Source organism: Urocampus carinirostris, chromosome 8, assembly GCF_059441175.1.
Source record: "Urocampus carinirostris isolate Australia breed hairy pipefish chromosome 8, RoL_Ucar_1.0, whole genome shotgun sequence".
In the NCBI taxonomy this organism is placed as follows: domain Eukaryota; kingdom Metazoa; phylum Chordata; class Actinopteri; order Syngnathiformes; family Syngnathidae; genus Urocampus; species Urocampus carinirostris.
Window position 1 is genome coordinate 15,838,153 of NC_142356.1, and position 12,851 is coordinate 15,851,003.

General features: G+C 38.6%; 1 protein-coding gene and 1 pseudogene across 6 annotated transcripts; one reads left to right on the forward strand and one right to left on the reverse strand.

The window, feature by feature from the left end:
- Nucleotides 1-6: 6 nt before the first annotated feature.
- Nucleotides 7-12,851, reverse strand: LOC148360822 (UPF0575 protein C19orf67 homolog). 6 transcript variants are annotated; one of them, XM_088341725.1, is made up of 6 exons: nucleotides 12,696-12,851; nucleotides 10,191-10,295; nucleotides 5,036-5,145; nucleotides 2,187-2,351; nucleotides 1,985-2,122; nucleotides 7-307 (listed from the first exon to the last, which is right to left on the reverse strand). In XM_088341725.1, the coding sequence occupies exons 1-6, from the start codon at nucleotides 12,723-12,725 to the stop codon at nucleotides 88-90; spliced, it is 768 nt and encodes a 255-aa protein (XP_088197851.1). In that variant the 5' UTR covers nucleotides 12,726-12,851; the 3' UTR covers nucleotides 7-87. The 6 variants fall into 6 exon arrangements, with proteins under 6 accessions (XP_088197851.1, XP_088197850.1, XP_088197853.1 ...); XM_088341724.1 differs by having other exon boundaries at nucleotides 10,188-10,295; XM_088341727.1 differs by lacking the exons at nucleotides 10,191-10,295; nucleotides 12,696-12,851 and adding exons at nucleotides 7,309-7,492; nucleotides 7,732-8,452.
- Nucleotides 9,614-9,735, forward strand: LOC148360823 (U2 spliceosomal RNA; annotated as a pseudogene).

A 12,851-nucleotide genomic window follows, 5' to 3' on the forward strand; every position in this document is an offset into this window, starting at 1 on the left:
GTTTTTTTCCTGAAGGAATAGCCCTTTTATAGGGAAACCTCTTGACTGCGACTAGGAAAAAAGTGAGTATCGCTTCTCAAAGTTCTCTCACATTGGCCCCGTTAAACTTTTTTTGGATTGTTTTTTGGCAGTGGCACTACTCGATCCTTTGGCCCCTGACGAGCCCCGACTAGATGCGTTCTTGGCGGGGAAAACGGAGGACACGAGCATCTGCAGGAGTTGCGAGGTCGCCGTGCAGCTGGACGGCTCTTGACTGCCCATAAAAAGCTGCTTCTCGAAGGCGCCTTCTGGAACTTCACACAGCACCCTGAAGAAAAGGCAGGTCAATTAGACATTGGTAGGGCTGTGACAACTAATCGTTTGGAAATTATTCAAATCTCTTTATTACGAGCATTGGTAACTTATTAAATCGTCATCACAGGATTTAAGAGCCATGAAGTACCTTTTGTCAATGCAAATAAGAGTGCACACAATTCTGTTGGAAACCTAAGAATTATAGTACCCCTTTGTTCTGGCAGAGGGCGCCCAAGACCGTTTATAAAGTTTTCTTGGTTGATTAGATCCCTTAACCACTAAGGTCAAGGAGGGGCATCAATCCCTGTGATGTGCCTTGGGCAAGTACAGCCTATTGGTGCCCATCCCGCTCCAGTCCAACATATTTTTCCACTCTGTCTCAAGACAGGAACCTTCCGGTTATTGGGCGAATGTGCTAACTACTGCTCTATGCTATCATCTTAGATTTTTCAAATCTTTTTTTTTTTTTCCAATTGAAGAATAAACATTATTTTTATTAAGTTAATCATACGGTTCCTGGAATATCCATTCACTTTAAAGAACTGTTGTTTCTAATAAAATAATATAAATATGGGCAAATGTATCATCTATTACGTCGAAGATCATTTTAAAAAAATAACTTGACTGTTGCCATACAAATGATAGTAATATAAAGTACAAATACTTTAAAGCTTTGAGTGTGGTTGCGCTACCGCAGATGACATGAGTAGAGGATAAAAACCGAGCAGCGCTTCAAAGAATGTTTCATATGTAAGAATGTAGGGAATAAAGCAAACAACTTGCAACAAGGAGTAACGCAAAGAAAAGATGACAAAATTGATGCTGCTGTTAAAGGTATTCACAAGACCAATTTTTTTGTTTAAATGAGGCAAAGAACGTACAGTGGTCCTTACTAATTTTTGAGTGTCTTAAAAATAAACTCAACGTGTTACTCTGCTGCCATCTCCTGGCGTAAAGTCATTGCAGGCTTACATTTACTATTGACGCACCCCACCTTTTAATAAAGAGGTAATTTTAAAGTCTTTGAGAAATCGGATTCATCAATTAATCAAAAAAATAATCGATTATCAATCAATAATTAGTTGCAGACCAAGACACTGGTAATGTTGACATTTCTTAGGTCAGGCCCAGCCTGAAATTCTGCCTCTCGCATCTGTATCCCTAAATGGGTGTAAGGTTGGTCTTAAGTTTTATTGCATGTGGTCTTGAAAAAGTCTTAAATTTGAATGAAAAAATCCTGGGGGAACCCTGTCGGGTGGCAGGGTTCCTGCAGGTCCTTAAAGTCTTAAAACGGCTTTAAATTCATTATTCTAAATTTAAGGCATTAAAATGTCTTAACCTATTTTCGAAAGTCCTAAAATATAAACACAAATATTTTGACCAAATCCAGGGAGTACATTGTCAATGTTTTTTTTTGTTTGTTTTTTTTTTAGCGTGTTTTTTTATAATATTCGGAAAAAAATTTCATACATCATGCTAAAAATGCTTCATGAAGTTCTTCGGAAATAGTAGTTATCTGCCAGTTTTTAATTCAATGGTGTGTTTTTTTCTCGACTCAGTCTTAAAATTTATTTCAATAGGCATTTAAAAAGTTTTGAGTCTTGAATTGAAGCTGTAGGAACACAGGTTCTGATTAAGGGGTTCAAGTCAGACCAGTTGAGAACCACCGCTTTAAATAATCCCTCCTTACCAGTCAAAAACCTTGTTCGTTTTGGGATCCGGCTTCACCTGCCTCCACTGACCGATCGACCACATCCTCACCGATTTCAGATTGGTATTGTCACTGTCTGTGTGCAAATTGGGAATATCCTCGTAGCATAAGTAGTAGCTGCGCGAGAACAAAGTTGGTAATGTTCTTGACGTGAAAAGTTGGATTATATAAGGAAACTCACTACTCCGTCTCGGGCATGCTGTGTCTCTTAACGTTCCAGCGCATGCGCTTGTAGACGTCTGTGTCTACTCCGGCCAGGTACGGAGTCGCTTTGCAGTAGCGGAAGATGCTCACGCTCATCTGCATGTGCTCTAGGACGATGCGCCCGATGCAGAAGTGTGACATGCTGGGGACAATATGAGGGAAATCAACTGATGAGTATGAATCTTTGTGTGGACCCTAATCACCAAAAGTCTCAAAGGACTGTACAGGTTACAATGACACCATCCCCTGATCTTAAACAGACATGCGGGGAAGGAAAAACTCAAAACCTCAGCACAAGGGAAATAAGAAACCTTGAAGGGGCCTCAAAAGTGGTAATCCTCCTTCCAGGTGCAATTGATATGGCAAAAAAAAAAAAAAAAAAACACTTCTTGTTCAGATCGGATTTCACCCCTAATGGCTGTTTGATGGAGATTCTGAGCCCGCCCAGTTGTTTTTATTTGAGGGGCCCGAGCTTAAAGAAAATCCCTAGTTTTCATTTTCAGCTTGAATTTTAATGTTGTGTTTTGATGGCCAGGAATCTGCTTGCGTCCTGGGTGAAGTGCTTGAAATTCTTGCCGTGTTTCTCAACAGTTTTTAAACGGTTTGCTACATGCTGGATCTAAACATGTCACTATGAAATGTGTATTAGTGCAAGGACTATGTATCAATTACGGACATTTATTAAGGGCTATGCACAAAAAAAAAAACCATGATTGTGTTTCCTAGTAGTAAATTGTAAACTGAAGTGAAAATGTAAGCTATACATTAGCCTACCATCATTTTACCCAACACCTATATTGAAAGATATCTCAAAATATTTAGTTGTATCATGCGCGCCATCAGAATATTTAATTGTAGGATGAAAATGGTGAAAGCAACAAAAGAACTGTTTCAAAGACTGTCCAAATGGCAAACCAAATCCCCCTAAATATTTAAGCGCATCTAAGAATTACATACTTGCACGCGTAACAAAATAAGCTGCAATGATGATTTCAACCAGAAGATGGTGCCAGCAAATATAATTGAAGTTACTTGCACCATTTTTAACAATCCAGGAACTAGAAATCGGAGGAATCATCAATTGCAATGCAACATTAGAAAATGTTTTTTAAATGGAATGGGATTTTTATAGATGATCCCTAATTATAAAAATGTTACGTCCTCTTCATTGTGTTCAAATAAAGACCCATGCCAGTTGGCTTATTTTATTAAATCAAATCACAATTTGCTCATCCAACTGCTGCAGTGTTTCAAAACCACTCAGTTTAAATTCCCTAATCAGACATGGTGTATTATTAAGCACCCCTTAGTGACTAAAAACATTTGTTAGAATAAAAAAGATTTAATAAGCAAAATGTTTGTAAAATAATGGCCCTTTTCAAAGGTTGAGAAATTTGCATACAATTTACATAAGTCTCACTTAAAGGGAGCTGACATAATCGTCGGCCATCTTGCTGCTATTCGTACCTAAAAACTTCTAAAAGGCTGACAAAAACAAGAGGTAAAATGGTGCATTCTGGTCACTTTGAGTCGATGCAGTTTTTGTTGTTCACGGTGCTTTTTAACACTTGCTTATGGTGGCACTACAGAATACAATGACGTCTAATGGTCAAATAATACACTGTCCTTTTTTTAAAGAGATTAAAACCTGTCTATTTTAATCTACCAAGGAAAGTTACTTGTTCTCATAACACAATTGTAGATTTCGTCACTATTATTTTCCGTAGTTTGTATTCTTTTTAGCACATGTTTTGGTTGGAGTAGACCTTACAGTAACATCTAGTTGTCAAATAATACAAATTGTCCCTTTAAACTTTGATTTCATACTTTTATGATGGTGACAGTCAGCGTAGATAAAGAGTGGGATACAAGTTGGTGTCGGGCCGCATTAGATCCAGACAAAATTGGACCAGGGGGCCGATCTTGGAGACCTCTTCAATTTTTCTCTTGAATAAATATACATGCTGATATCTACGTCTTTTTATATTAGCGTTTAATGAGATTAGTCTCATCAAATTGGTTCTTTAACTCTCAGAGAGCCAAATTACACAATGTTTTAAGCATTAAGTTATGTAGTATTACTGCAATTGTTTTTGTATTTCCGTAGTAGTATTTTTGTAACATTTGTTGTATTATGTAGTTTTACTAAAGATGTAATCTTGTAGTATTTCCATACTTGGTAGTATTTCTGTATTTTTAAATGAGTTTTGTAGTACTTCTGTATTAGTATTTTTGAAGTGTATGGCCATATTTAGGTATAACGTAGTTTTGTGGTTTCATTTGTAGTGTATTTATAATACCCTCCCTAATGATAAGGGGGTACAAACAATGGGTGGATGTTTTTGTAGTAATTCTGTGGTGTTTCCAGAAAAACGGCAAAATATTACGTCCCTATTTTAAGCACTAAATTAAGTTTTGTAGTATTACTGTAATTGCATTTTAATTTTTTCCATAGTAGTATATTTTGTAGTTTTACTGAAGATGAATATTTGTAGTTTTTCTGCAGTATTTCCAAAGTTGTAATGTTGTAGTATTTCTTTATTTTGTCATGATATTTTTTGTAGTATTTCTATGGTAAATACTCAAAGGGCAAATTAGAATAGGTCCCTGTGTTGAGCACTGAATTTGAGATTTGGTTTGGTAGTATTTTTGCAGCAGACACACAGACGATGGAGACATTTTTATTTGTAGAACTTTATAAGGTACTACATGTATTGTCATATTTTTACCATTTCCATTTGGCGGGCTGCATGTAGCTGTACATAAAACTATTGTCCTCACGGGGAATTAAAAAATTGATTGTGTCAAGAAATGAAGTGCGCATACCTTACAGGGTCGGACTCGTCCAGGGTGAGGAGTTTGTTGTCGGCGTAGCTCAACACCAGATGTTCCAATGTGTTGCACATCTCCTGAGAGTACGCCATCAGCTGTCTGAACTATATCCCAAAAAAGAAGTGTACTGTCGATTTGGCGAAGGTTGCGGGGGGTGGGAAGGTGTGTATTTGGTAATGTATTTTTTGGAAGATAATGTGTGTGCACTTCTAAAAAGGACCAGAACGGATTACAAGTCAACGTCCCTTATGGGCGGAACTATGGCGTTGTTTGATAGTCTTTAAACCTCTGACTTTCCTTCTTGCTTATTGAAAACATTCTTGGCAAATGCTTTTGCCCCAGTCCAAAAATTTATCTAGCGGTGCAATACGAATGCCCCAGCGGTCCCTTTCAATTATGGCCCCAGTTCAGGAGGCAAAGCCCAAAATTTAGAACTGGATTCTTATTCAATCATTTCTAGCTGCACTATGCAGGCGCGGCCTGTTTGAACACTCAAAGTTTGGGTGTGTTATTACAGTAGGTCACAAGCAGGTACACCCCTCACATTTCTGCAGAGATGTTTAATTGAACAACACTGAAGAAACGACGCTTGGACACAATGAAAAAGTAGTTAGTGTAAAGCTTATATAGCAGTACAAGTTTATTTTTCCACTCAAAATAGCCATCCGTAGCCAACCCACTGGTAACAGAGTACACCCTTAAGTAAAGGTTCCTGAAGTTTAACTTTTTTTGTGTGGCCACCATGATTTTGCAGAACCCCTTTCATCCTCCTGGCCATGGATTTCACCAGAGCCTCAAATTGCCACGGGAATGCTCTTCCACTCAATGACAACCTTCATGACTGAGGTGGGGGATATTCCTCTATAGCAGGGGTGTCAAACTCATTGTAACTCGGGGGCCACATGATAGAACAAACATTCTGTCGGGGGCTGGACTAGTAGATTAAAGAGAAAGAAAGGGGGAGGGAAAAGGAGAGAGGGTGGGATGAAGAAAGAGAGGGAGAAAGCGTGAGAAACAAAAGAGATAAAAAGAGAGAGAGAGAGATACAAGTACAGTGTCTTTGTGAGAGGCATCTTTCTTTGGCAACATCAAGTTGACATATTTCAACCTGCAGCTTGTTTTTCTCTTGTGCTTTTATGAGTGTTGTCTCGCGGGCCGGATTCAATCCCTTTGCGGGCCTGATCCCGCCCGCGGGCCGCCTGTTTGACACCGGTGCTCTATAGGGTTTGGAGCCTGAGACATGCTTGGCCAGTTCATCCCCTTTACCCTTAGTCCGTTTAGCAAAGCCTTGGTCTACTTAGAAATGTATTTGGGGTCATTGTCAGGCTGGAACATTGCCCAGCGACCTAGTTTCTGGAGGGAGGGGATCATTCTCTGCTGCAGTATTCCACTGTATATCCTTAAGTTTGTGTTGCTCTTGATGAACTGAAACTCCCTAACTCCAGTTGCACTCATGCAGCCCCAAACCTTGACATTCCCAACAACATGCTTGACATTAGGCACAGCAAACATTTTCGTACTCCTCACCTGGTTTCCACTACAAATGCTTCACAGTCTGAGCCTAAACAGTCTTTGTCTCATCAGACCAGAGGATATTTTTCCAGTAAACCAAGGCCTATGTTGACATACGTCTTTTCATTGTGTTAAATTACTGTTTCTGTCATCTGAACATGATGTAAATCCTATTTTGTCCATCAATACTTAAAGCAGAAAGACTACGGTATTTGGAATTATCTATTCATTGCTTTTCCCCTGGTTGCACTGCTTCCAGATGTGTGCTTTCATATTTAAAGGTACAATGTGTAATATTTAACCAGTAGACTGCTCTTTATTGTCTAATGTGAAAGTAAAACTGTGCCAAATGAGCACCGCGCAGGAGCAAGATGGCAGACAAACATGACAGTGAGTAGGTATGGATTCTGCTATATAAATGAAATAATTTCTCGACCTATATATAGAAAAAATATATTTAGGGGAATTAGGGAGGCACGTTTACACGTGTGCCTGCTAAACTGGAATATGGTAACCTAAAATGTAGCATCCGCTTAATAACCCACAATAGTTAATTTTGGTGTCTATTTGGGTATGAAAAGTAAGCCACAAAAACAATTTGCGGGACATTTCAAACCATGATTTACCATTGCAATAGAAGTAAATATCAGGAAATATAAAACATGATCTATGTAAATAAACTGTGGTGAACTACCTTAATCATTAAACTGTACATGGTATGGAAATTCAAGAGTGCCAAAATGATATAAATTGACCTTTTGAAATGATCACGGTTCACGGATCCCTTAAGAGCATGGGTCGTCGGGTCACCAATGAGGACGCAACTCTAGACAGCCTTCTTCACCGTTGACGGGCCAGGTTCTCTTCCAGTCTTCCTCTCCTGCTCCCTTGGACTGTGCCCAGAATTTTCTTCCATAGAAAAGTTGATCTTTTGCGAGTCTCACATGTGTAGAGGAAGATAGAATGAACAAACACCTGCACGAGTCTGATCTTTGATTTCACTGCTATGTTCTTGTCCCTCCAGAAAGGTTTTATTTTGGCAAGTGTGGCTGTGGTTTGAGCTATCCTGGCCATGATTTCTGGTTCTGACCCCTCTTCTGATATGACAGCTCGAAGATATTTAAATCTTGTGACTGCTTCTAGCTTTCTGTGGTTGATGGTGATGTTTGTGGTGATACCTTGGGGATTGTCGGTCATGACTTTAGTTTTTCTGTGCTGATTTCCATCCCATACTGGTTTGATGGTCTGTCCATGCGATTGTCTTGAGTTCCTGTTCGTCTCCTGCCAATCCAGCAATATAATCAGCAAAACAGAGGTTAGTGATGTTGTTCGCCAATACTGACTACTTTCATATTGCTCCAGAGCTTCAGTCATGACCCTCTCCAGGAAGATGTTGGAGAGAGAATACTGCCTTGTCTCACCCAGACTGTGGTTCGAAACCACGCTCCAATGGCACATGGATAGATATCGCTGTTGGCATTGGCTTACCACCGTTCAATGGTCTCAACTAGTTTCTGGCCCATGTTGTACTTCCGCATGGTGGCCCATAAAGCAGCTTGCCATACTGTCAAACGCCTTCTTGAAATCAACAAAAACGTGATCGAGGTTTCTCTGGTGTTGTTGAAATGCGCAGATTAGAAATCTGTTTTTGGGTGCTCCGTCCCTCCCTGAAACCTGCCTGTTCTTCGGCTAGGATGTTTTCAGCCCGTGGTTACATTTTGTTAAGGGGCAATATAGCTATTCATTTTTAAAACAAGTGTCTTTATGAAATATCCACTTTATCCCTTAAACTGTATTTTAAAGCATAATTCTTTGATTTTATTTTTAAGAATATAATACTTATCGGTTGAATTTAGTTAAGAGTGTTTCTGTTTTTAATATTGGACACCTGCAAAGGAAATTTCCCCAGATGCCAGTTTTAATTTGACTATTGTCACTTTCTGCCAATCATCATGTTGCAGTTTTGATTTCCACACCTTTTGCCGTAGATCTCCTATTGCAATCTGGGAGATTTAGAAGCGCTTGGGGGAGGGCCTTAACAGCATGTTGGGGTCTCTTGTCTGAGGTTTGACTTCTCTCCCTGTTCTCCTTGCAAGTTCCATAATCAATTGCTGTCTTATTTCGACTGTCTACTAAAATATAACATCATCATTATTCAGTTTTAAGCACTTAATTAGATAATCAATAAAAATGCAAAAAGTTGTAAAATGTATATTTTAATATAGAATAATGTGTACCGTAAATTCCGGACTATAAGCCGCTACTTCTTTCCCAAACGTTCAACCCTGCGGCTTATTCAGTGATGTAGCCAATTTATGTAATTTTTCTAACGGCCCCCAGGGGCGCTAGAGTTCAAGGCACATGACGCAGCTTACAAGCTAAACGCAATCAAGCAGTCCTATAAAGGAGGAAACGGCTACCGCACGCAAACTTTGCCTTGCGAGCGTGTTGCTAGCGTGTTTTTGAATAAGGGAGCGTGGGGCGTAGTCTGTAAGACAAAGACTCTTTCCCATACTAAAGGAGGACAACTTTGATGACGTCAGTTATAGGGGGGAAGATGAGAACGGTTTAACGTGACATATATGTACGGTATGTTTGTTTTTTTAACAGACCCGCTAACTGTATTGCGAGCATTTTGCTACCCTTCACAGGCACGTTTGGGATGAAAGTTATAGTATTATTATTAAAGCTTTGAAAACTCTCTCGGTGTACAGTCTTTCTTTGTCAATATGTGTAACCATGTATAATATGTATTTGCAACTGTATATTTTTGTAATGTATTTATTTTGGACACTTATTCTGATAAGTATTGCACTGACCAATTAAAAAGAAGGGGCTTAACAGACGGGGGATGACTGGAAGTGGGGACCGGTAAAGGTGAGTTTGTGGACACGGCAGACAATAGTGGATATATATTTTCCCACCCTTACCTTTGAAAATATACACTTTTTTTCCTTGGATTACTTTTAACGGGACCTGGACTCTGCAGGTCTGCATTAAATCATAAATACCGGTATCATTTTCTGTTCATTTTAGCGGCTGTGGTTTTTTGAACTGTGTACTTCTAAATACAGCAATGCTGTAAGTTTGATTTTTGCAATCGGGAGATGGAATAAGAGCTTGCTCTGTCCACTCCACGCATCGGCCCGGTATTGCAGTAACTCCGGGACTGATCGCTGCTTGGCTCTGTGGCTAGGACCTTGACACAGCCTCTTGGCTGAGAGCAAGTGTCTCAGCCCCTTGGCTTTGTAGCGTATGATTTGACCGATAATTGATAAAGAATATAGAACAATAAACCTTACAAAATCCCCCCCTCAGTTAAAATCGCGGGACTCAGAATAGGGTTTGGTTTAATTTCATGATTGTGATACATATTTTAATGTGGGTGCATGCGGCTTATATACAGGTGCGGCTTGTGTAGGTACAAAAGCGGTTATCCTCTTAAAATTTGGTGGGTGTGGCTTATAATCAGGTGCACTCTATATTCCGGAATTTACGGTACATGTTTCATACTATACTTGAATGTTTTCTTTTATGATTAGTCTTTGTTGGAAGTATTTCACGCACTTTTGACTTTATCAGCATTTTATTTTTTTAAACTCTCACATTCAAGTCCAAAAATGGAAGTTTATACCACTTTAGAGGGAAGTTGCATGGTCCTCGCTGCAGATTCCAGGAAGTTAAAGTAGGGCTGACAAATGTTGATGAAACTCCTCAACGCAGCGACTTCAAGTTGTGATCGCTGGAACCAAAATCATTAAGTGTACATCTAACAACCCCAGTTATAAAGAGATGAAAGTAATGTATTTTCTGGACTAGAAGGCTCTCCCCTAAAACTTGCCCGGAATTCAAATGTGCACCTTTATAAAATTAGTATTGCCTTTGTTATTGATAACATAGTGAACATTGTTTGCAATGGTATTGAACATTAAGAAGACTTTATTACAGGTACTTCTTTACCCTGAAGTCCAATGTCTAATCTTATTGCAAACAATGTTCACTGTTATTATCACTGACTATAAGCCATTTCAATTGCATTTTAGGATTAAGTAGTACAAGAAGTTAACATTCCAAGGTAATTTTTTTTTTTTTTACATGGGACATGTGCTTCTGGGAGTATTTTTTTTTAATCACTATACATTTTACATGAGTAGATTTGTGAAGGAGAGATATTACTCTTACTCCGTTGTATTAGGCTACATTGAAGCAGTTACTTTCGTAAGTACGTGCATTCCTCCTTAGCTTTCAACACATTTCCCTGTGTGAGAGATTGTAGATGCGGTCCAAGCCCTACCTCCTACGAAGGGGCGGCGTTGCATACCAAGTAAGTGGCTGTTTTAAAGCCAACCGGCGTGTGTGTGATCGGCCACGGAGCCCAAACGTGTAAGGAGAAAAAATAACTCCACAGAAATCAAACTGTATTAATGCAATTGTATTTACTTTACTTTTTCAGAATGTCGCCATTTTTATAAATGCATGCAGCCCTTTATTACATTCTATCGGTTGCCCAGATAAGGGGCACGTTATGAACCTTTGTTGTTTTTCCCCCTCAATTATCAACAAAACATTGTGATAAAAATTAAATTTCCTGATTTTATCAAAACATTTAAAGGGACAATTATGACAGCCTTGGTTAAGAACACTTCCCGAAAGTGCTAAAAAAAGGATAAGCTGAGCACCAGCCTCCTGGTGACCTTTTACTGCTCCACTCTAGAGAGCCTGCTGACCTTTGCTGTGTCAGTGTGGCACTCGAGCTACACAGTAGCAGACAGGAAGAGGCTGCAGAGGGTGACTAACACTGCACAAAATATCATTGGCAACCCACTGCCTTCCTTACGTGATATTTACAATAGCAGATGCGTGGACAGAGCAAAAAACATAAAGAACTATCACGCACAACACTTTCTATTTGTTCAGCCTGCTACCCTCTGTTGGGCGATACCGATCAATTCAACCCAAAACAAAACAAAAAAAAAACTAGTTTCTTCCCCAAAGCTGCCGCAATGCTAAATTAAAATTTGCACTGAACTAAATTGCACCTATTTGTGAAATCGCGTAATCTGTATTTGCACTGTAAATAACCAATTCTCTTTTAAATAACCAAATAATCTATCTCAGTTGCCGCCTACTGGGTTTTATGTTGTTTCATCTTGTATTGTGTAACTTTATACATGTATATTTTAATCATATTGGTAATTTCACTATAAAAATCTAACGTTACTTTTTAAATTCTATGTCACTTAAAATTCTACGTGTATATGGGGCAGCTTTGAATTTCAATGTGTAACGATAACTGCATTCTATTCTCTTAGTCAGTGCCTCCTAGTGGTCCAAAAAAACATTTCAGTTTAGAAATAAAAGATATTGGTTTGAATACCAAAGAAAACATGGAAAAAAAAAATCATAGGTCGAGATATTTGTATTTCTTTACATAGTGGAATCCATACATGCTACCCAGGTTAGTAATTTTGATAGTAGGCTAATATGGATACATAAAGCATGTGTTGCGTTTATTTTAAGGCTTTTAATGAGTTTTGCGGATCCTGACAAATTCGATTTTTGGTTCAATATGGCTCTTTCAACATTTTGGGATGCTGACCCCTCTGGGTTAGCTTGTTGTTCTGCATATAGAGCCTGTTAAAAAATAGTATTGCGGCTTTAAATGTGCTAGTTGCGCTAGATTTTTTTTATATCATTCTATTAAAGTATTTGATTTGATTTCAATCTATTTTTAAATTAAATGTAATTTATTGTTGAACTTTGATCTGAATGCATAGTTGTTAAAAAATAGACGTTGTACAGTGACTCAGTACTTGGTAAAGGTTTGTCAAGTACTTATTAGGATGACTACTTTTTACTTGTACTTGAGTCATATTATCCTGAAGCAACAGTACTTTTACTTGAGTGACACTTTTGGCCACCCACCTCGGCATACTCACAACCATTTTGCTTGCATTCATGTTTGTTTATGTAATGAGTTACAGTATATTTATCAATACAACCCTAATCTAAGCTTTCAAATCCAAAATGTTAAGAGTGAATTTGTTTAAATCTAAAAACATTCTTAACAATGAACTTTCAAAAAAGTGTAAAAACACGAACTACCTCAAACTCTTCAAAGAATGTAAATATATATACTCACATCTTTCTTGGACAGTGACTGAAGCGCCATGGGGAGAAATCCGTGATTCACCTACCGGAGGGGGTTTTGGGGTTCTTAAAGGTTATTGTTCTATCTTCGTTGGAGGAATGGAAAGCTTGGCAGAGTTAACAAGGATGAAAGCTCTAAAAATCCAAC